The sequence below is a fragment of the Gallinula chloropus genome (assembly GCF_964237585.1).
Source record: "Gallinula chloropus genome assembly, chromosome: 2".
Taxonomy (NCBI): Eukaryota; Metazoa; Chordata; class Aves; order Gruiformes; family Rallidae; genus Gallinula; species Gallinula chloropus.
Genome location: NC_140086.1, coordinates 18,390,787 through 18,415,311, shown reverse-complemented (window position 1 = coordinate 18,415,311; position 24,525 = coordinate 18,390,787). Strand labels below are relative to the sequence as shown.

General features: G+C 35.2%; 1 protein-coding gene across 3 annotated transcripts in view; it reads right to left on the bottom strand.

The window, feature by feature from the left end:
- Positions 1–4,602: 4,602 nt before the first annotated feature.
- Positions 4,603–24,525, bottom strand: part of CSMD3 (CUB and Sushi multiple domains 3) — a gene marked incomplete at its 5' end in the record, with an annotated part of 624,550 nt that continues 604,627 nt past the window's right edge. For all 3 annotated transcript variants that reach the window (XM_084280272.1, XM_084280273.1, XM_084280274.1), the window contains 7 exons: positions 4,603–4,915; positions 6,238–6,373; positions 9,755–9,842; positions 11,817–11,929; positions 17,180–17,338; positions 19,047–19,112; positions 23,808–23,987. In XM_084280272.1, coding sequence (XP_084136398.1) covers positions 4,756–4,915; positions 6,238–6,373; positions 9,755–9,842; positions 11,817–11,929; positions 17,180–17,338; positions 19,047–19,112; positions 23,808–23,987 — 902 coding nt within the window. In that variant the 3' untranslated portion in view covers positions 4,603–4,755. The remainder of the gene's footprint in view (positions 4,916–6,237; positions 6,374–9,754; positions 9,843–11,816; positions 11,930–17,179; positions 17,339–19,046; positions 19,113–23,807; positions 23,988–24,525) is intronic.

Below are 24,525 nucleotides of genomic sequence, written 5' to 3'. Positions count from 1 at the left end.
ACAGTTTTCCTTCTGCCCAAAGCCTGTAGCTTTGCCAGGGGTTGTTATGACCAAAGTGCAGGACCTGACTTGTAGCCATGCTGAACTTCCTAACATCCTTCCCTCAAATGAATACTCTCTTCTGTAAGAATAAATTATTTCATAGAGAAAGATATAAAAGGAGGTCAACAATAACACATTTAAATGCTAACTAGTAACACAGATTCTATTAACTTCCAGCTTTATTAGAAAAACAACCCAGTGCATCATGTTTGGCTAAACTTCTGGTGATCAAACTACAAAAATAACACACATTAAAAAAAAAAAACAAAACAAAACACAAAAATCCAAACCAAACCAAAACCCCAACACAACAGAGAAGGAAAAAAAAGGTAGACAAAATGTGTATGAGAAGAGGTCTGGAATTTGCTTGCTGATTTTACCATTTCTTGGGTGATCCTGCTGAAGTCATTGAGACTTCATGCACCTATATGAGTGCCTACTGACAGTCTGTAATTGGAAAATATTTTCACAAATTAATCTAACATAAAATAGGGGATTTAATGTAACACATATTTTTCTCCATAAACCACATATTTTTCTGCAGCTGTAATCATCCTATATAGAAGCACACTGCAACACATACTTTCTCTATGACAAAGTGCAGAAGCATATACAGTAAAAAAGAAGTAGTATACTCCTGCACAAGGTCTATGTTTTACTGAGATACTGTACCAGCTACGTAGTAATTAGGCATTTAAAACTGAATCTATACACTGGAATACATATTGGCTGACATTTTTGTGCAGTGATATCTATGAATTTAAATTCCCCACATTTCAATGATGTTGAAAAAAATTATAAATACTTCCCAAGACTTCAGCTAATTGTATGAGGGGGTTGAGATTTATGCTCTTAAGACCTGTAAAAGAAAAGCAGTCTTTTACCTAGATTAATAGCTTAATGACTTGGCTATAGACTTACTTTACTTTCCATTTGCTCTCTATATGAAGCTATAATATTTGTAGCTATTAAATTATGTCATTAACAAGAACATCTTCTTGTACTGTTGTCAAGGAATTCCTGCAGCATAAGAAGTCTAATATTAAAGCCAGCTCTGTTTTAGAAACAAGATTATACTCAGTCATTTTTAGTTCCATTTTATGATGGTCTAGTTGTTCTAGTGGTTCTAGGTAGTTCTACTAGAACTGCTACTTTGGTGAGACTAGTTGATACCGTGTGGGTTTTGTAAGTGAACCAGTTGGGTATTGACAATTGATAATGTAGAATTAAAAGAGCTCAATGCCTCTCAGAGACAGCTAGTCTCAGTGCCTCCAGAGTTATCCAGTTTAGTGTTTATTTGCTCTTGAAGCTTAAATGAAGTTTCAAATCTCAGTCCATAATATTGCAGAAACCGCCTTAATCTTGAAAGGACTCAGAGAGTTGCATAACAATCTCTGTATTTCCACACGTTTTCTTGGTGCAGTCTGTATACTTACATAATGTATTCAAAATTTTTGGAGGACAAGAAGTCCACCTAATTTCAGCTATCTTCCTGATAAAATCAAGAAATGGTGTAAACCACCTCAAATCAAGTAATCAAAACTGGAAATTTGATATGCAGCAATGAAAATTAACCACTCTAATACAAGAAAATTGAACAGCTCACACATACACATAAACAATTTATGAATCAAAGTGCTCAGGAACTACAGTAAAAATAATCATGCTCCCCCCCGCCCCCCAACCCCCAGCCAAACCCAAACAAAACCCCCAAACAAATCCAATACAACAAAAAAAGCCCTAGACAAATCATCTACTATGAATAGTTCATTCTCTCTTAAAATGAAGTCAGTATAATTCTTGAAAGGTGTCAGCTGGATACACGCTTAACCAGTAACAGAACTGTTGAACAAGTTCAATGGAAGTTTTATTTACTTTTATATGTTAAAGCATAAAATTCATAAACAAAAAAAAAAAAAAAAAAGGAGGACTTAACTTCAGATTCTAGGTCACACATGAAAATTTGGCCACTGAGAAACAGGATTTTTTTGCTTTTCAGAAATAACCAATTTGCTCTAGAGCCACCGCCTGAAAACCATTAGTGCATGGTCCTTAAAATATCATTTTTAAAGTGGTTCCTTGCTTCTCTTTTCAATGTATTTAACAACAGTCCTCAGTGACGTCAGTGTGGGTCTGAATGGGTCTTTTCAGTTAACATAGAGCTGGGAATTCACAGAAGAACTTTTTTCCCTTCCAATTATCCTATGAATAGCATTTCAGATCAGGATTTGTCATCAACTTTCCAAAAGAAAACACTGGGGTTTTTTATGTATCAGAAAATACTGTGTGCATTGCTAGTAGCTGTTAATAGGTACATCCTGTACATTTCTGCAGAAAGCCACCAAATTAATGCACAAAGTTGTCTACAACCTTGAGAAACACTAAGGTGTCGGGTTTTTTTCCTTTTAAAGTGGGAAAAGAAAAAGAGATCTTCCTGTCCTTTTCACTGGGTTGACAAGTATAGGCCATTTTTTTTTTTTAACTCTTGCTTCTTCAAGTGAAAAAAAAAGTCATTTTGGTAAATAGATAATTTATACATTATGCTAAGTTGTTACTTGTGAAAGTAATATAAGTCCAGCTAACTTCACCTAAAGTTCACAGTGAATTTCAGAAAAAATAAATAATACCAATAAAATTACCAAATTTGAGTTATTAATTTGGTTATTTTCTTGTTTTCACAACAGAAATTATTTTAAAACTTATTTTTCAAAAAAGACACATGCCGTAAAAAAGCAATTGTCCATTTTTATTTTGTTTACATGGCACTGAAAATTTACATCAGACTTTTACAAATCCTTTTTCATAAAAATATACTTCTTTACAAAAGTGTATGCATTAATATAAGAGGAGTAGCCAGTTGCAGAAGAAACATTTTAAACGATCTCAAATGTATTAACCTTAACATTAATGAATGAATCATAGTTATTGCAGTCATTTGAATAAACAAGAATAAATAACAACCAATGGTATAAAATATAAAACAGCATCCTTTTAGTAGAATACAGTTTGACAGAGTTGTATGAATATTCAAAACAAAGTGTTGTAAAATGGTTTATAAGAAATTCATCAAACATTATAGAAATCCAAGCAGCAATCCTGGGTACAATGATTTTTGGTAGGCACTCTCTATTACGGTAATAAAAAGTTTAGATTTTCACAGAATTATTAATGTCTGAAAGGGACAATAACAGATAATTCACACTGGCGAACACACAGCATTTGTGAGTCATGCCATGAATGGAAGACAATGACCTACACCAAATAAATTACTGAGTTGCCACTGAACAACTCTGATATGAAATAGCTGTAAAACTAAAAAAGTTACATTTTCTTAGAAGTGATTCTGGGATGTCTAAAACTTGTATCTGAGGGCTGTGGAATTTGTATTTTCCCTACATGAATGGATTGTCCCTAATAAAATCATGGCTTTATATATATCTATATATATATTTAATATTTTTGTTTTCATTGCACTATGGTAATATATTCAATTTAAAATCATTAGCTGTAAGGATTTTTTCCCATAAATCATGGAATATATAGATAAAATAGACATGAAACACTATTTTTTTCCAAATCATGACTACCTTTTGCCTTGCAGCTCTGATCCAAAGTTCATTGAATCCATCAACTTCAATGGGATTTTGCCATGCTTTGTGCATGCACTTTGGCAAAATGCTGAAGAAATAAACTGATGTGATACAATCTAGGTTTAACTGGCATGGATTGAAAAATGGACTCTTAAATTTTTGATATATGGATTTCATTATTAATGTTACTGTAAACTGCACTTTTTAACTGGAAATATCACTAAATTATGTTTTCACATTTGAAAAAAAAAAAGTAAGATGGTCATTCTTTTGACTGATCTTCAACATTAAGGAATATAGCCACATGACAAACCTCAATTCATACTAGTTTCCTGATTGTGAAATTTGTCTAGTTTTATGATTGACAAAGGAAATTTAGAAACTTTATCGTTTGTGTGCATTGTTAATGGAAACAGAGAAAAGGAGCTTGACTTGGAACATGAATAGCAAGATGTGATACACAGAAGGAAATTCATTAAATAAGAACATGACATTTTAATTTTTCTTCTGTGACATGAAGAGTACATTGTACTTGCTGATTTCTAAATATTACATCCTGGACTTAAAAAAATTAACATGTCTAAGAAAAATAAAATACTAAACAGGCTAAATAAACAAGAGTAAAAACTCATGAGAAAGATGTAGCATATGACTGTTAAAAAGAAGTCAGTGACCTATTGTCTCCTGTAAGTATAGCTTTTATTTTCTACCTATATCTTTTTTTTTTTTTTTAGCCCAGTCTCTCTAATATAGTTTTATAAAGCACAGAAATACTGATAGTGGATGCTCCTCCAATATATGCAAATATGTTTTATGTTTAAGAATAACCTCCTTTTTAAAAAAAGCAAATAAACTGTGAGTAGCACTCATGGAGTGCAGCAAATTTTTTAAACTCTCCGTGGTATACACGAAGAAGAATTCTAATCCAGTTTATGAAAAACAAATTCAAAATAAAATAACCACAACCCAATCTTGTCTATCATCCTCAGGAAAAGGTGACCCATTATATCCTGAAAAGTGTGCTTTAATTTTTTATTTCTTTTTTTAATTTTTTTTTTAATCAGTGAACTGTGTGCACTGTGTTATGTGTCAATTTCCAGACTTTGAAGACTTCATTACCACATTATACCATTGTGCAAACAGTGTTCAAGTTGGGGTCAAATCGAACGGCTTTCCCTTCCACAGACTTTGCATTTGTGTCATACATTGGGTTTTCAAAAGCAGCTTGTCCATTATTATTTTCATGTACAGAGCATCCTGTATATTGTGTTTTAGGTGCAGTCCTGTAGAAGAAAGACAGGAGCATTTGTAACTGGTGTTCTCTTCACTGACCTGATGTAGTTTCAGAATCTGAACAAAGCTTAAAAATATAACATCTCAATTTTTTTTACAGTATGTGCTAAGACTTAGTAGTACAACAAAGTTTAAGGAATTTATGACTCATTTAAAATGGTGATGGTGTTCACATAAGGAATAGTTAACTTGAGAAGAGGTAGGTATATCCACTTTGATGATCAAATGATTAAATAGTACAGCAATATCTTGTAAATATGCAATAATTCCCCAGCCCAACTGAGCTTTTGTTTTTCCCTTTGAAGACTCAACAAGTTTATCAAAAATGACTTTGTAACTGAAATATTTTATTTTCACTAAATAACTCAGAATATCAAAGTTCAATCCCTTGAAAACACTTTGTCTGTTGTTATGCAAAATGCATACTGTATTATAAATCACCTATATAAAAGTCAAGTGCTTACATCATACAGCTAAAAGCAAATGTATTAAACCCAGTTACATGAAGACTTTTTTGTATTCTGAAGCAGTTAAAAAACAAGTGATACTACTTAAAAATGATGGCACATGTTTTAAACTAATGTTATCCTGCAGAGTATATTACAATTATTATTGTCAGGCTACCAGAGGTAAATCACTGTTTTGACAGTTAGTAGGCAATGAATTGTCTTGTCATTAAAGTGATTAAATTTTCTTTAGTCATCTAATGCTTTAAAGCTGTATGAAAAGATTACCTGACACTAAATCCAAAGAACTAATACTGCTCTTAATAACATGAACAAAACTGTTGAACTCAGACTAATGAAATTGAGAAGGCTGGTGGCTATATAACATAATTGCATATGAACTAATAATTTCAGATGAAGAAACAGTTCCATAATGAAACCTCTCAATAGCATAATACTTTTCATATACTTGCACACCAATAAACAGACCAGGCATTAAAATAAATTACTCATTATATGAATCTTAAGTGTGTCATGTGAAAAAACCCAAAACAAAACAGGCAATCTACTGTAAGTACACACAAAGTCTATTCAGTATATTATTCCCCATATGCCAAACATTTATAAAATCCATTTTCATATCATAATAAGAGAAATTTATAGCATTTTAAACAGGTAGAAATAGAAGTACAATAAACTGATCTCTCAATCATTATGCCAGACTTTAACAGAGCAAGGAAGAGCTGCCTACATGTGTATTTTTCAAACATTTTGTGGCTTTACAGAAAATTTCATTCTCACTAAAAAAGACTGAAATCAATAAAGACATAAAGTTATATAGGAATATATACATAATATGCACTTACCTTTGTTTATAAAGATAAAAGCCAAAACCAGCGAATATAAGGGCAAAGAAAGGCACAAGGATAGCAATGGCCACTGAACTACTGTTTGTACCATGTGGTTGATTAGAGGAATTTGAACCCTCAGACATGTTAAGACCTTAAAAAAACAAAAAACAAAAATATCCCGATATTAATATAATTAACATAATATAAATAGCATAATATAACATAATGTATTATATATGTCTCTTACTCTTTGCACATACTAATCCATAAATTCTATAACACCTTGTGATTGGGTCATCATAATGTGTATATCTGTATACATACAGCTGTATGCTGAGACCACCTGGAAAGTAAATGTAGTGTTGTATACCGTACTTTATTAAAAATGTTAGGAGAACAATAAATATACTCTGGTATAGTAAGCATGTATGGTATCTAACTTTTGGATATTATTAATGCACATTAATATACTGTGTTTTAAAAAGTCAAATTTATAATAAAACTTTTGATTGTGTCACAGAATATATTTGTATACTTCAGAAATTAATAAATACCGTGTGGATAAAAGGCAAACATGATTTCAAGGGAAGAATAAAGCATATGATGAGGCAAACTGAAAATTTACCATATTGATTTCATTAGGTGCTACTATTGATGCATAGACCGAAATGGGTAGGAACATTTACGAAGAGCTAAAGCCACATATTGATAAAAAAATAGCAGTATTATCTGCTGCATGGCTGAGGAACACATTATCTAGATTATCCAAAGAGACAAGATATATACCTTCTTAATGTAAGAAAAGTAATGCCAGGGCAGCTTCAAAGTTAATTTTTAAGCTTTGAATTGGGCCTTTTAATAATTCCATATATCATAATTTTTTCTGACTTTCTTGATCTTACAAGGCAATATATAGGAATTTAAAAAAAAGCCAAACAACAAAACAACAAAAACCAAACAAACAAGAAGGCACAGATAGTCAATATACAAAAATACAGAAACATAGATTAAATGTTCAGAAAAATAAGTTAAATGCTGTGAAGAAAATTGTATAACAACACTAAAAATACTTTGTTCCAGAGAAATTATTTTTGTGTTTCTCTGAATGAAATACTGAAGTGGTAAACACACTAAACAAAATGTGTTCAATGATTGTCTCTCCATAACTGTTTTAATTGTTATATTATATACAATTAATTCTTGTACAGAATTTAAACCTGAGAGAATCATTCTATTTCTAGAAGACATAAACCAATGAAAAGTGCTTTCAATATATTACAGAAATGAGTGTCACAATCAAAACCACGCAAAACTCCACTTATGAAAACAGTTTTCATAAGAATCTATCAAACAAGGAGATTGGTGACAGCCAACATTGCTTCATTAAGGGCAAATCATGCCTGACTTATTTGGTGGCAATCTATAACAGGAGCATGTAGTGATAAGACAAGGTATAACGTGTAAAATATAAGAGGTTATATTTAGATTAGGTATTAAGAAGAAAATCTTCACTGCCAGGTTGGTGAGGTACTGGAACAGGTTGCCTATAGAAACTGTGGATGCCCCCTCCCTGGTAGTATTGGGATCATGTCCCTTCCCATGGTAGGGGGGTTGGATTTAGATGATCTTTGAGATCCCTTTTAACACAAACTATTCTAGGATTACATAATTCTATGAAAACAGACCAATATAGATTATGGGTTGACACAATCAGAAGCATCTCTGTAAATAAGTACATGGGAGTCCTGGTGCACAGCAAGTTAACCATGAGCCAAGAATGTGCCAGTGTTGTGAGGAAGGCCATTAATACAGGGGTGCATTAAGAAGAGTGTGGCCATCAGGTCAAGGGAGGTTATCTTATTGAGAGTGTTTATCACTCTGCTCTGGAGTACTGTGTCTAGTTCTGGGCTCCCCAGTTCAAGAAAGATAGGAAAATACTGGAGAGAGTCCAGTGGAGGGCTACAAGATGGTTAGGGGACTGGAGCACCTAATCATCTTGTAGCCCTTTCTCATATGAGGAAAGGTTGAAAGACTTGACTGTTTAGCCTGGAGAAGAGGAAATGGGTTGAGGTGGGACCTCATCAACACTTAAAAATATCTAAAAGGCACAAGATGATGAAACCAAGCTCTTCTCAATGGTGCTCATTGACAGGAAAAGGGGCAAGGGGCACAATCTGGAACATAGGAAGTTCCACCTGAATAGGAGGAAAAGCTTCTTCACTTCAAGGGTCACAGAAAACTGTAACAGTTTTCCCAGAGAGGTTGTGGAGTCTCTTCTCTGGATATATATTCAAAGCACACCTGGATAGAATCCTGTGCAACATGCTCTAGGAGATCTTGCTTTAACAGGGTGGATGGACACAATGATCTCTAGAGGTCCCTTCCAAAACCTACCATTCTGGGATTCTGTGAAAACACTTTGCCAAGGCAATTTTCCTTTTTAATTTTTGTTAGATGACATTCAATTATTTTAAAGAAGTTAATAAATGCAAATAACCCTATTTAGAGTAATTTAAAATATTTAAAAATAATTTATAAAAAATGTTTTAAGATTTATTGCATATTCAAATAAAATCAAAATCAAGATCTCAAGTAGTGCATCTTACTGTGACTTAGAACTATGAATAGAAAAGAAAAAAAATCTCTTTTACCTCATACATTCATAAATAGATCCTTTACCACATTCAAGATCTAAAAGATTATCCTGTTTTTACTGAAAAGGTGAACAATATTTTGCAGCTGAAAGACCCTACTCTTGCATCCACATAGGAATTTTATCTGAAGATGGATCTAAGGAGCCATTACATTAGTGAAAAGTAATTCCTCTCAATAGCATTTTATCACTCAAAAAATCAGTATTAACTAAATTCAAATTCTTGTTGAAGGAGAAATATCACACTTCTTAAGACAGTATCAGAAAACTAAAGAAAATTCTTTTTCATATAAAGCAGAATGTTGTTACCAGAGCTCTGCCATCAGAGCTGTCTTCTCCATGAAAGGATAAACAAAGACTATTAGTTTGGTGTAGAACTGAGTATAGAGATCCAAGAAGTCAATTTTTGGGAAGTAAGTGCTTAATGAGAAATATTTTGTTCTTATCAGTAACATAAAAATTTGCTTATAAATATTTAGCAGTTTCACTCTTCTAGCAGATATTCAGGTTAAGTGTTTTTCAGCACCATGAGCCAGATACCAGCTTAGCAAAACATTCTATAACATGGACTTTCTAAATAGTTTTAAGATGTGTAACAAAATGCATTTTACACATATTCATAGAAAAAACATTGCTCAAAACATTACAAATGTGTAGCTATACTAAGCAGTATATTACAAGGTATCTTTATGTCCTTAAAACTACAACAAAATACACTTTACAAATACTACTTAAATGAGATTTTAAAGATATGAATGCGTCAATATTTTATAAAATGTCAATACTGTTAACATCCTGCAGACACCCTTACACTACTGGACATAATAAAAGAGAATATGGGACAATGAACTGGCAAAAAATATAGAATTTCCTGAATACCTAATCTTTGAAGTCCAAATTGTCCATAATCTTTACCCTGGATGAATCCTTGAAAAACGTATGTTGCTCCATCAGGTTCAGCAGAAACCTATGAACAAAAAGTACTCTGAATTAAATATGGAAAAATTTGTTGTTATAAGTTATGTATTTGGAAGAGAGGTATCTTAATATGTTTGACTGGTAAATGTTTATTCCCCATTAAAAACACCCTGGTTTTTGCTAGGAAATCTATAATGTTCAAAAGAAAAGACAGAACTTTTAAAGGCATAACTTAGACATGGTGGTTTATGGTCAAATGTACACCTCACACTACCTTTAACTGTATTGTTTTTTAAAACCAACAAAACTTAGCCCTTCTGAAAATTCAAGATGTAATTATTTCTAAGCATCTTATGTACTTTGTAATGATCTGATTTGTTTTAGGAGTGAAATACTGAAGTTATATTGTTGATAATCCTAAGGATGCAAGCAATGAGACTGTAATATTTACTTTGAAATAAAATAAAACCAAATTTGCATTCAATTTACAGTTAGTTCCTTTGTTCTTTTTCAGTGTTATTCCCAATAATTATTTATATATCTGTAAACCAGAAGAATATAGAATGAAGCTTTGGTAAAAGAGCAAAATAAGCTAAAAGATGTGGGGAGAAGGAAAGGGTTGTAATCTTATGAATATCTCTCTTATTAGGGTAAGTGCATTCTAAGCTAACACATTGTATTCAAATGGATATTTATTAGATTTAAATTGTGTTCCTGAGGCAGGATCCTTCAAGATTTTCCATTAAGTTTCCTTTCTTAAGGCAACAGAAAGACTTCAGCGATGACCTGAAGCTATGATTTCACAGAAAAAAAGGGTTACTTTGCAGTCAGTTTGAGCTATTCCAAGACAAATAAATAAAAAATAAACAAACAAAGAAATAAATAAAATAGTGAAATAAGAATTGTATGTAAATAGCATATGGATTGTAGGGACTGTATTTTGTATGTTTGTGCATTTAGAAGTCTGAAAGTATATTTCTTGATTTTAACATATGTTTTTTTCACCTTAGGAGCACGCTCATGACGCCACAAAGAAGTGATGTTAAGCCCTTTCACTAGTTTATCTGTTGTTTCAATGATTTAGGGATTTTGTTTTCATTTTGCATGGATTTTAAAATTATCGGAGCAGTGCCATAAGTTACAAAAACAGGAATTTCTATGTACATGTCAATGTACACATCTACTTTTCTTTTGACATGAGCATCTATATTGTTGTCACAGTAGTGCTTTACTAGCAGTTAAAACATAAGAAAATAGACAAAATCCTTGAGAAATGAGACTGTGTAGTAGGGATGTATAACTATTCACCATCATTCAAAATATTTTAGGCCCTTTCTTTCCTGAAATTCTGCTTTCTTATCTGGCAAACAAAGTGTCTAAGGTCCCAACACTCAGTTTTTTCTAGCCTTAGCATTATCTTAGTCAGTTTGCTTTTGTTGTCTTTACGAGAAGGGATATTCTTTCCATGGGCTGCTGCTGCTTCTTTTTACCTCTCTGCTTCACCTCTTGTTCTCTCAGTTATATGCTCTTTTCTTCTCCCTTCTAAAGAATTAACTCAGCCCCAGACCCTCCAATGGGCTTAATGTCCATTGTAGCAACGTATTTTGTTTTCCCAATACACATAAAAGGTCAGCTTTTGCATATTTTTTTCCTAAAAATATCATCAAAAAGTACAATATGACCACTAGCCTAATTACTAAAAATGTTATCATATCAGTATTATATATTATTATTACTATAAATTGATAGTATGTTACCATGAAGTTAAAATGTCTCAAAAATATTAGAATAAAGTTCAAAGAGAAAGGCTTCTGTGTTAACATGCATTATAATTGTGTCTACACAGTATAACTATTTCCATATTTTCCCTCAGACTCATCTCCTATATACTACAATAAATTGAAATAACATTTAATTAGTCAGTATTGCTAACAATATTCCACAAGAATTTTTTGTGTGTACGCCACAACAATAATTGAAACACAAAAAGCTTTGTCTCTTTTCATAGTAGAAATATACTCACAAAACCATCCATAGCCCATTTTTCCTCTTTCAACTTGCTCACAGATGTATGGGAGGGTGCTTTAATGAGATATATGTGGAGCATTAGCCGAGCTTCCTGGCTTTTATACACTCCTGTAGAATATAGTTTTAAAAGTTTTTGTGTTGAGTAGAGAAATAATTTCATCTTGAAAAATAAGCATATAATCTCTTGCCATAAAAAGGGAAAGAAGGAAGAATAGGTAGCACTGTTACAACATTTTAGTTTATGAAGATGTATTCTTTCGTGAAATTATTTCAGCTATAGGATTTCAATAGAAACTTTCAGCTTAGCCTGTAGATAGCACAGAAGGGAAACCCTATACACACAGCTGTTACTTACCAGTTATGCTTCAGCCTTAGAAGAAACATTGACAGTAATTTGATTTGAGATAGAAAATACTGTTCTGGATCAGTCAGAGTATATTTGAATCTCACACCCCCATTTTTAAAATCTGTAATTTAGTTATCAGGTAAAGAAGCTGATAATTAGAAAATTCACATCTAAATTTTTTTGAAAAGCTGATGATAACTGAAAGTTTTCTAAATTTAAAAATATCTCAATAAAATGTAATTATTCTCCATCAGTCAATATTATGACACAATTTCTTCCAGACAGTAAGACTTTTATATAATCTTAAGTAGACATAATTAATTGACTCATTTTCATTCCTGCAGAAAAAAAATGCTTAGAACAAAAATAACCTTATTTCTTATTTTGGAGAATGAAAATAAAATAGTACAATATGTTAGGTGATTTAATATTCCAGTACAAAGACAATGGTAAATAGTGATAAAACCTTTTTGTAGTAGTGTAGAACTTTTCCCCCCACACTGATGGTTTAAACTTTTAGATTTTACACAGCAGACCTCTCTTGTCTGATAATTTCCTTTATGGCAGAGTACAGATATTACTGTTAATTCCATAGGAAATGTATTTGTAGAATCATGCAATGTTATATTGCATTTTAAATGAAGAAAAACTGGTGATTGAGAAAACTTTAAACAGAAACAAAACAAAACCAGGAAAAAAAAACCTAAAAATGCAACAATTACACTTCCACCTCTAGAAAATTCTACCAAACTGAAATTAAAATTCATTGACTTATTCACTGAATATTTCACAGAGCAGATATGTAAATGAATTAGACTTAAACACTGGCTTTCATCCCTCCAGTTGTTGGATCTTGGGTTTTTTTTGTTGGTTCGTCTTTTTGTTTGTTTGTCTGGGGTTTGCGAATTTTTGTTTGGTTTTTGGTTGTTTTTTTTTTTTTTAATTTTACTGACTAACAGATGTGGATGACTTCAGTTTATATTTAGTTAATATGTGTCAGCTACACACGAAATGAAATAAACTAGATCTCTTCTCGCACACCAGAACTCAGATTCTTCTACAAACCCTAGAAAAGACTGTGGTTAGGCAGGCTAGCATCCTGCAGCCCATGGATGATGATGGTGTAGCAGATATCCACCTGCAGCCCGTGGAGGACACCACATCACAGTGGGTGGATAGCTGAAGGACTCTGTGACACTGTGGAAAGCCTGCACTGGAGCCCTGGAAAGTCCTGTGGCTCTGTGAAGGACCCATGCTGGACCAGCCCATTCCTGACTAACTGCACCCATGGAAAGAACACATAGAAAGGACACATTCTGGGGCAGTTCATGAAGAACTGCAGCCCATGGGAAGGTCCCATATTGCAGAAGTACGTGGAGGACTGTCTCCTGTGAGTAGGACTGTCTCCTGTGAGTAGGACCCCACAATGGAGCAGGGGAAGAAAGTGAGGAGGAAGGAGCAGCAGAAAAAACATGTGGTGAACTGACCACAATCCCCATTCTCCGTCCCATTGGAGTTGGGACTCGATGGTCCCTTCCAACCCGTACAATTCCGTGATCCCCATGCACCACTTGGGAGAAAGTAGGAAGAGAAATAAGGAGTGAAGTTGACCCTGGCAAGAAAGTGTAGGGGGAAAAGTATTTTAAGATTTCCTTTTATTTCTCATTGTCATATGACCCCATTGTCACAACTTGAGTCTGTTTTGCCTGTGATGGTAATTGGTAAGGAATCTCTCCCTGTCCTTATCTTGACTCATGAGCCTTCTGTTATATTTTCTCTCCCCTGTCCTGCTGAGGAGGGGAGGGATAGAGTGGGCCTCCAGCCAAGGTCAACCCACCACATTCTCCAGTGAAAAAATATATAATTAAGATTGTTCAAAAAACATTAGCTAACACACTAGTGGAAGGAAAGAAATACTGAAGTACTTAGTGGAATTTGCATCTTAAGGTAGAGAAGAAAGAAATGCTGGCACAATGGAATTAGCTTGATATTGGACTGAGTTCTGCAAAGACATGATCTGGGAGACAGAAAGTTTTCAGACTAATAGTGTACATGGTCAGAAGAAAATGGTGGGTGATACTGTATTAAAATGAATTCCAAAGAAGAAAAAGCATGGTCATATCTGTCTTGCTGGCTTCTAATCTGAGAAAAACAAAAGCTTTTAAAATGGGAAGAGATATATGCCCAAATATATGGCAACTAAGAAAAGATGTTTAACTTATTCCTTTTATTTTATTCACTCCAGGCTCTCACTACAGATTACGAAGAGATAGGCATCTCAGAAGTTCAATTCAGATTAAGATGCAGACTTCCTAGCTCTTTTCAGAAGCTGCAGTAAGCAACAGGGCAATGAAATTCCTAGTTCATGTTTTGCAATTACAGGCCTAAATTCACAATCACCTATCTCCACATTAAGGATAGGTGATGGTCCTACAGGATGTATTAATCATCTCTCAGCTAAAAAGCAGACTTCCTTTTGTGTTAACATTGCACTGAGCGCAAATGAATGTACCTTGGTTTATTCCCTTGTCTTCAGGACTTCATTAACATTATCACACAGTGTCACTTCAAAAAGCTTGGATAGTGTGTGTCTAGAAATTATTTGGAACTTGGGGAAAAAATCAATACCATCTAATGTATTAGGAAATACCTCAGGAGTCCAAGGGCTGTGCTGTGTGCACACAGGCATGAACATCATGTATGTACACTGAAACAAGAGCATAGAGAAAAAATATTCCATGCACCGAGGCACCACTGTTCTCTGCTAATTTACAATGGTGGATTAGTAAGCGTATCTTGATGAAAGGCTGAAATCCTTCTTCAGAGCTGGGAAATTTTCCAAGTGTACAAGAGTGTGTTTAATCTGAGCCAAATAAAGAATTAAAAGCTGCACCTTTCTCTTCTATTAACACCTATAACAGCATTACTATTTTCACTCAGGGTGACCTGATCTAAAGAACAGAATATCACAGAATCATAGAATTGTCTTGGTTGGAAGGGAACCTATAGATCATTAAGTCCAACAATCACCCTGACCTGCCAACCACCACTAAAACTACGCACAACATCTAACTGTATTTTCAATACCTCCAGGGATGGAGACTCCACCACTTCCCCGGGTAGCCTGTTCCAGTGCCCATTTCTAACTTGCGACAGACATGTATAGTACAGTTACAGCAAGCGCAGGTGTCAAAATAAAAAGAAGTAAAAAAGATGCGGCAAATGATAGAATGCAAAGCAGTAAGTGCTGCATGGGGCAGGGTTCGGGGGGAGAACTACTTTTCATTCTATAAGAAACCTACAAGTTAAGTTTACGAGAAATCATCTTCCTGGCATCTAAAAGTCATTTTTCTTCCATCTTTGTTTCCATTGCCCTAAGATATTCTTTTAATATACAGAATTTCAGTTTTCTATCTGCAAAATAGAGGAGTTTGGCTTGATGATCCTTATGGGTCCCCTTCCAACTCAGGATATTCTATGATTCTATAAAATAGGGAAAGAAAATTATAGTCATTACCTCATGTCGTGTGCAATGTCTGTATGTAGAATGAAAATGGACATTTGTAGTTACTTTTGTGTCCACTTGAGAGAACCTTTTTATTTGGAGAAGAAGTTTATTTTGGATGATTAAACATAGCTTTTATTTTTACTGATCTTAAACATACTGAGTACTATAACCACTGCACCTAATACCATCATAGAAACTACATGTCTGAAACTAAACAGACATCATACAATAGAATATTTTCAGATTGTCAAGACAAACATTACTAGCTAGAAAATATTGTATGAAATAGTCCATCTATGGCCTCTTTAAAGTGTTATTCTTTAAAGGACACCTAAAAAATGCTTTCAACAGACAAACCTAGTGACAAAAAGTCACCACTCTACTAGATACTAGAAACTAAGAGCTCAACAGAGACATGGATTCTTTGGCCCAATGCATTCTTCCTGTAAATCACCCCTCTCAAATGTATAGCCTGCACTTTTCTCTTTCTTGTTTTCCAAAAGTTTAATGTTCTGTCACTTATGTCCTCACTAAGATGCATGGATAAAGAATGATGTTAAAATACTCAGAGAAAGGATTCCTTAAAAAGATTAAACCCAGCCTATACACAACTGTCATTTTTAGGCTTCTTCAGTCCTTGCATTTTGCAAGGACTATTGTAGACAGTGTTAAGTTTCAAGAAACTAAGTTTTGAGTGAGAGTAATGATTTCAAGTGTTTCTTTTATGCTTATTCACACCCTGGTGCTATAGCCTGCCATTCCTGTGTTGTGACAGGCCTGTTGTCTATAAGGCTGAGATGTATGTATAGAGGGACTAAAAGTATGAAAACCAAACAGAAACTATAAACCTAACATTATTTTTTTGTTTGTTTGTTTGCCAGTCAAGCTGTATTTATAGCTAATGTTAGTGGTTCATAACTAGGGAACCGTGCATATTGTACTATGGCACAACAGTGCTGTGTGGCAGGGACTGTGGAATATCATAAACCAAGAATGCAACCAAGGGCTGCTTCTGAAACCACAGCAAAAAAACTACTTTTTTTTTCAGATATATCAGTTAGTCTAAGAAATGTCACCTCTCCTTGTTCTCCATGTTCATTAGGTATCTCTGCCTTGCCAGGTCAACAAACATCAATCTCATCATACTGTTTACTACTGCAGGGAAATTGTATGATTAAGAATTAAGATCATATCAGGAATAGTAATGTAAGTTTATAATATTTAAGGAAGAAGCATGAGAATTAGGATGATTCTTTCACTCCTCACTGAATATTAACTCCAAATATAATAAAACCTGGGAAAATTTAAAAGAGGATAGATGGAAAGAAAAAGTTGAAAAATCCCAAACTTTTAAAAGTAGCTGAACTAGAATTAAAATTTCTTTGATCAGCTAGGAAAGTTCTCAGAATATGTTAAAGGTTTAAGCGCTGTGCATAAAGTTACAGGGCACCAGTGTATATAAAGCAGAAAAATTACATGGAAATGAGTTTTTCTTATCCCATACCTGATAGTAGCAATTCCATATTGCTGTTTGTAAGTGTTGCATTTACTCTTCCTGAAGTTGCATTGAAACTGGTGACTGTCAAAGTCATGGGCTGTTTCTTGCTTTTGTAATTGTAAGATCCTTTCCATATATAATTTTGGGCAAATACATCATCAGGAACTATACAGACATCAAACATGGTTCAATAAATTTTTCAATATTTAGTACTTATGAAGTCCAACATCCAATAAACTATATGATAAATAGTAACATTTCCTCTACTTTACCCTCTCTATTTTTATGTCTATCAAGCATGATCTTCACTATAAAGTACAGAAAACTGGCATGAACATTTATGAAAGAAATCTATTTGTACTGAAGAACACAACCACAACTATACCTTCATTTGCTCCTTTCCTTAAATATGGATGTTTCCTAAAATCAAACTAACTGCATAAAAATCTAATTAAACAGGTATAATCAAAAGACAAAATTTCTCTCACTGCAGAATCATTTCTCTGCCACCATAGACAAGCAGGCACATACAGCTAGGATTAATTTTCGCAGAAATTCTTATGGATTTAGATATCAAAATATCCATAACCATATTTAAATTATATTGAAAGATTATAAGCATTTTCTTTACTGCCTAGTCACTTTTCTGAAACAAAAATTATCTAAGAAGTTTTGTCTTCAAATACTTAAAAACATTATGAGCTTCACCAGGAGGAAAAAAATCCCATAAAATAGTTGGAGTCACTCATACTGAACTTGAAGCTCTATGTTAGTGTATACATTTGGGTCTAATGTCAGATAAACACAGAAGAATACTTGTCCCTTTCTCTCTCAGTATATCTCAAAATTCAAGACTGGGGCACACTGGAATACCCAACAGTCTTCCTTCATCATTTATTTTACGGGTCACAGAGACAGGCTGTCTTCCCCATGGAGAGTAAAAGAGTTTTTCTAAGTTTTTGTTTGTATATGTGTATGTATATGTATATATGCATATATTTTTGACAAGTAAAAACATAAAACCAAAAAATGATGGTGCAAACAGTCTGATGCTGTTGATTTGTGATCTGCCTGAAATTTATTTCACTACTTAAAAGAAAACCAATTTTTATGTACTTAATTTGCAATTAATTGGGATTGTACAAAAAGTTTCTGAATGAAAAAAATTATGACTACCATCATTGACATACATAGCTTTGAAATATTATGTAACCTGTTAAACAAAACAAATATATATGTATATATATATTTAAAATAGCCCTACAAAACTCTCTATGCTAAAGATTACTTTTAAATCGTTTTTCATTATCGGTAGACAGTCAATTGCAGTCAAGGAGACTTCTTTTGAAAGTGTCTTCAGTGGAGAGACAAAGGTTTCCCTTAGATCTAGTCAGGACATCTAAAGGTATTCTTTAGCAAATCAGTTAAAACTGCAATTGACTTTAGCCAGACTTGGAGATACTATCTTCTCTAGGCCAAAATTAGCTTTTTAGAAGGCTAAATTGAAGGTGAATAGTGAAATACTTAGGTAAAGCAATTTACATTAGTAATACATAAAAGAAGAACATGTGCTGTTTCTGGGTGTGTAATACAGTTTCTAATGGGTAAATTGCATAGGATCTCACATAGAAGACAGTAATCTCGGTGAAACCAGTAAAACTCTCATCACACAACAGTTAGAAATCATATATGAATATAAATAATACCATGTAGTCTAGACAGACATAAACATTGGGGAGTAATTTAATAAATTTTGATTATTTTTTTTTTTTTTGGTTAATGTAATGCCTAAACTAATACTCATCAAATCTCGTTTTTTCTACATAATTGTTTAAAACTATGTACACACACACACACATATCAAAGTACTTACCACTTAGTTTGGGACTTGGTGTTCCCAAAGCTGGTCTAGGGTCCTTCACTAATATTTTGGAACCAGCTGTTAAACAGAATGAATGATAAAAAGATAAATTACTATCAAATAGGTCACTAAAACTAGAAACTTCAGAATCCATGTGTGAGAATTCACTGTCTCACAGGCACCAAGAGGAGAACGGGCAGGCAAAGGCAAAGCTTGTGTGTTGGGATAAGGAGAGATAATTGGGACAGTAAAAATATTAGAAGATATCTTTCCCTGAGAGGAGATAACAACAGGACTTAGAACATACACAACAGTGATAACACCAGGCAATTTACTGACCAGATGCTCAGACAGCACTCAGATCAAGTCCTGCCAAGCTGCTCCCCTCTGACTCCCAACTAGACCCTTCCACCCCACCTCTTTTATCCTGAGCATAACAGTCACCTGGTATGGAATACCATGTTGGTCAGTTGGGTTATCTGTCCTGACTCAAAAATAGTACTGTAAATAGTGCTTTAAGTGGAAGCAATGTAACATCAAACAGTGAAGGGACACATAATAAGGGTGTTTTAAATCATTTTGGTCTCCAGGATTTAATTATTTCCAACAGACAACTTGTGTTCAGGACTGAAAACACAAAGATGCATGCTTAGTCTCTTAACAATTGAAGAGAACGTCACTGTTTCTTTAAAGAATAGTGGAAGGGAGGAATGGAGGAAGAGAGAGAGGGAGGGAGAGAGGGAGGGAAGGAGGAAGGGAGCTGGAAGTCTCCCACCACTGAAGAGGATGAACTAAATGAAATGGGACATTGTCATTTCCTGCAGGTGAATCTATTCTATTTTGCAGAAACAAAGAAGACACATAATTCTATTTCCTCATGTGGAATACTCTCATGCAGCACTAGACTCCATTCCTTGCTCTAATGGTTATTTTAATATTTGTATTTTGTCAGGCAGAAAAGGACCTGGGGGTGTTGGTTGACTGCAGGCTGAATATGATCCAGCAGTGTGCCCAGGCGGCCAAGAAGGCCAATGGCATCTTGGCTTGTATCAAAAACAGTGTGGCCAGTAGGTCTAGAGAGGTAATTGTGCCCCTATACTCGGCATTGGTGAGGCTGCACCTCGAGTACTGTGTCCAGTTCTGGGCTCCCCACCGTAAGACGGACATTGAGGTCCTCGAGCAAGTGCAGAGAAGGGCAACCACGCTGGAGAAGGGGCTGGAGGGCAAATCCTATGAGGAGCGGCTGAGGGAGCTGGGGATGTTTAGCCTGGAGATGATGAGGGGAGACCTTATCACCACCTACAACTACCTGAAGGGAGGTTGTGGAGAGGTGGGTGATGGTCTCTTCAGCCAGGTGACAGGAGATAGAACAAGGGGAAATGGCAAGTAGCTGTGCCAGGGCAGTATTAGAGTAGATATTAGAAAAAAAAAAATCACTGAAAGAGTGGTAAGGGCCTGGATCAGGCTGCCCAGGGAGGTGGTTGAGTCACTGTCGTGGTTTCACCCCGGCTGAGAGCCGAGATCCACGCAGCTGCCTGCTCCTTAAAGGAAAAGAGCAGGGAAAAGGGAAGAGGGGGGGTGAGAAGTAAGGGAAGGGAAAAAGGAAGAGGAAGGGGCAAACAACCCCAAAATCAAGAAAGGCCCGTGGGTTGGGATAAGGATAGTTTACTAAGATAACAGAAAGATACAATGTAACAATGTTAACAGGACTTCAAAGCAAAAATATATGAAGCTGTTGATACACAATGCAGTTTCTCACCAAACCCACAACTCAGGCCGTGCCACCCAGAGCCGTCCCGGAACCCGACCGTCCCCCAAGAACTGCGCGTCCCGGAGCCGCCCCTGCTCTTCCTCCTGTCAGCCCCCGATATCCTGGGCAGGACGTAATTGGCGTGGAATACTCTCTTTGGTCAGCTCGGTCACCTGTCCTGGCTTCGCCCCTCCTTTCTCATGAAGAGCTGAGAAAGTCCTTGACTGTCTTACAGCAATTAACAACATCAGGGTGTTATCAGCACTACTCCCATTTTACTCTCAAACACAGCATTCATCCGCTGTTACAAATGAAATTAACTCCATCCTGACCAAAACCAGGACAGTCACCTTCCCTGTATGTGTTCAAAAAAAGGCTAGATGAGGTACTTAGGGATATGATTTAGCATAGGATGGGAATGGTTGGACTCGATGATCTTTGGAGGTCTCTTCCAACCTTGGGATTCTGTGATTCTGTGACCTTGGTTAGAACCCAGGCCTTTTCTCTTTGATTGATACTCTAAAAACAGACAAGGAAAGCAACTTGCCTGTCCATGAGTGGAATATTCTTTCTGCATAGAAAGGAAAATTTAACAAGAAGTACTGAGATATTTTTCTTGATAATAACTAATAGTTTATTACAGAAGGCTTGTTTTTGGTATTTAGATTTAAACTGGCAAGAAACAAGAGCAGGGGTGGAATTCAGCTTCTCATGGTCTGCTACTACTCATGAATTAATTTCTATTTCTTCTCTGTTTTGAAAGAAATCTACTGAACTTCAGTGAACATGGTTGAACTGAAGTGTGTGCTTGAACAACATATGTTTTTTGACTCCACTAAGATCAGCTTATAAATACCTGGATCATATTTTCCAAAAGGCTTTAGTATAAAAAGCTGCTGAGTCAATTAGCCTTGTCAAGTTCAGAATTGAAATTTTAAATGCAATTTTTAAATGCAAACCCAAAACTAAACCAGGTTAACTATGGAGTTTATGTTATAAGGTCCAGATATTCACTGAATAGGACTATCAAGGTTGCAGTATTGTATTTAGAGGAACAGTTTAATTCCCCATAAGATCATTCTAGAGCTCTCAATTCCAAATGTTCTATTCTATTTCCATGTAATTTGCATGAAGTTCACAATTACAGGTGAACAAGCTGATCTAGTCCTCTTCTTCCACAGGAGAGAGGTGTTTCACCCCTTTGTAACACATAAAAATTAAGATACATGAAGAGGTATTTTACTTTATCTAATTACAGTTAATACATTACAATATATTGCTCATACTTAGCATTATCTACTGATAAAAATTCAAGAATCAAGACCTCTGATCCTAAAAAATTTACATTACTGCAATATTTTCTCAAGACATTTGGAAACTAAGTTACCTGATTAAGTAGACATACTCATAGTTACCAATTAATATTTGTCATAACAATTCTTGTGAGCATTGCTGTCTATCAAATAGGACAGCTAACACTACTTGTTTCAATATCATCAGCAGAAAACTCTTGGATCAAAATACAACCCATGAATAACATTTGGCTTGACATAACACTTCCTGAGTACGGAACAAGTCATAAGCTTCCTGGCAGCTTCCTTTCTAACAGTTTCCTGAAGCTCTGTTTCATTTTCCCCCAGCAAGTAATGCCAGGACAACTGGTTCTTGGTACTACAAAATATTAATTTCTTATTTCCGTTCCAAGTAGCCGTGTCTGGCTATATAGCCTTGGAATGCCTCTGTAAGAGTCCAGGAGATAAACACATCTGAAACATTAGGTAATAGTAATCTAAAAAGGTCCTTTAATTATTCAGGAAATAGTCAGTTGCAACATTTAAGGATGTTTATTATCTCACAATAAACCTACTATTCTTCCATGATTCTGCCATGAGGGTTTTCATGCCTTGCCACGATATAATATGTAGTAAAAATTTAAACAGAACAAAATGTTGGGACATCAAGGAAAAAGTAGATACATTTGGTTTGCAAGTATCACAGAACATTAGGAGTTGGAAGGGACGTCAAAAGATCATCTAGTCCAACACCCCTACCAGAGCAGGATCACCTAGACTAAATCACACAGGAATGCATCCAGGTGGGTTCTGAATGTCTCCAGATAAGAAGACTCCACAACGTCTCTGGGCAGTCTGTTCCAATGCTCCATCAGCCTCACAGTGAAAAAGTTCCTCCTTATATTCACATGGAACTTCTTCTGCTCCAGCTTGTACCTGTTGCCCCTTGTCCTATCGCTGGCCATCACTGAGAAGAGCCTGGTTCCATCCTCCTGACTCTAGCCCTTTACATATGTATAAATATTACTGAGGTCACCCCTCAGTCTCCTCCAAGCTAAAGAGGCCCAGCTCCTTCAGCCTGTCCTCATAAGGAAGGTGTTCCACTCCCTTAATCATCTTGGTGGCCCTGCTCTGGACTTTTTCAAGGAGTTCTTGAACTGAGGAGCCCGACACACCATTGGTCTTCTTAGCCATGAGGGAACATTGCTGGTCCATGGTCATCCTGCTGTCCACTATGACCCCTAGGTCCCTCTTACCTATGCATTATAGGTGAAATATTTTAGACAGTTTCCTCTCTGCTGTATTGCATTTCCAGCAGATATCTAGTAAGTTGAAGTTCCTCCATGAGAACAAGCACTAGCAATTGGGAAACTTCTTCCAAATGCTTTATAGATATTTCACCATTCTCTTCATCCTGGTTGGGTAGTCTATAACAGACTCCCAGTCTTTGTCAGCCTTCCTTTTTATTCTTACACACAAACACCAACCCTAGCATCACCATTGTCAAACTCCAGACAGTTAAAACACTCCTCAGCATATGTCCTATTAAACAAAAATAACAAAGAATTAGTTATCTTCCTAGATGTTCTCCCTCCTAGTTCTCCTTGTCAGTCTGCCTTTATCTTATTAGATGAAAGTAAAAAAACCAACCAACCAACCAAAAAACCAAACCCACAAAACACAACTGAAGTAGGATAGATGAAAGATGAAATGGAAAACAGAAAAGTCTACCTTCACAAACTGGAACTTTCCCAGTCCATGTGCCATCAGACCTACAGGCTCTATGCTCTGATCCTCCTGCCAGGAAGAAGCCTGGCTGACAAGTGTAGATCAATGTATAACCAAGTGAAGGAAGATCCATTCCCGCAACATTAGCATGTGTTGGTGTTTCTGGTTGTTTACAGCTGTGAGCTGCAAAGAAAAGATAAAATATCCTTCAGTCAAAATATTGAAAATGTTTCTGAAAAATATAATTTATACACAGTCAGACAGTTAACTAATGAAGAAAACAGCCTTAAAAATATAACATTAATATATTCTCAACTCACATGAAAAAACTACATAGTCTATAAATTACTGTCCTTAGCCTCTAAATGCACTCTTGAAAGTGGACCTTTCAATTTCAAGTGACCAAGTACTAACTTAAATGAACTTGCATGACCCAAATGATTTGTCTGCATCTGCAAACACCAACAGCACACATCTTACCACACTTAAAAGCAATAATGGCTTGTGACTTACATGACTTCTGACATCTCTGTAGCACTGAATAACAGTAAATAAATGGGTAATTTGGAAAACACTATGAAAGGTCAAGGAGAAATTGTAGTGAGTTTTAAATATTAGGCAGAAAAATAATTGCCATTCCTAATCTCATGTGAAGTGTCTTATATCTTTTACAAACACCAGAATCTGAGAGTCTTTTGTTATATCAAACCATCACTCTCAC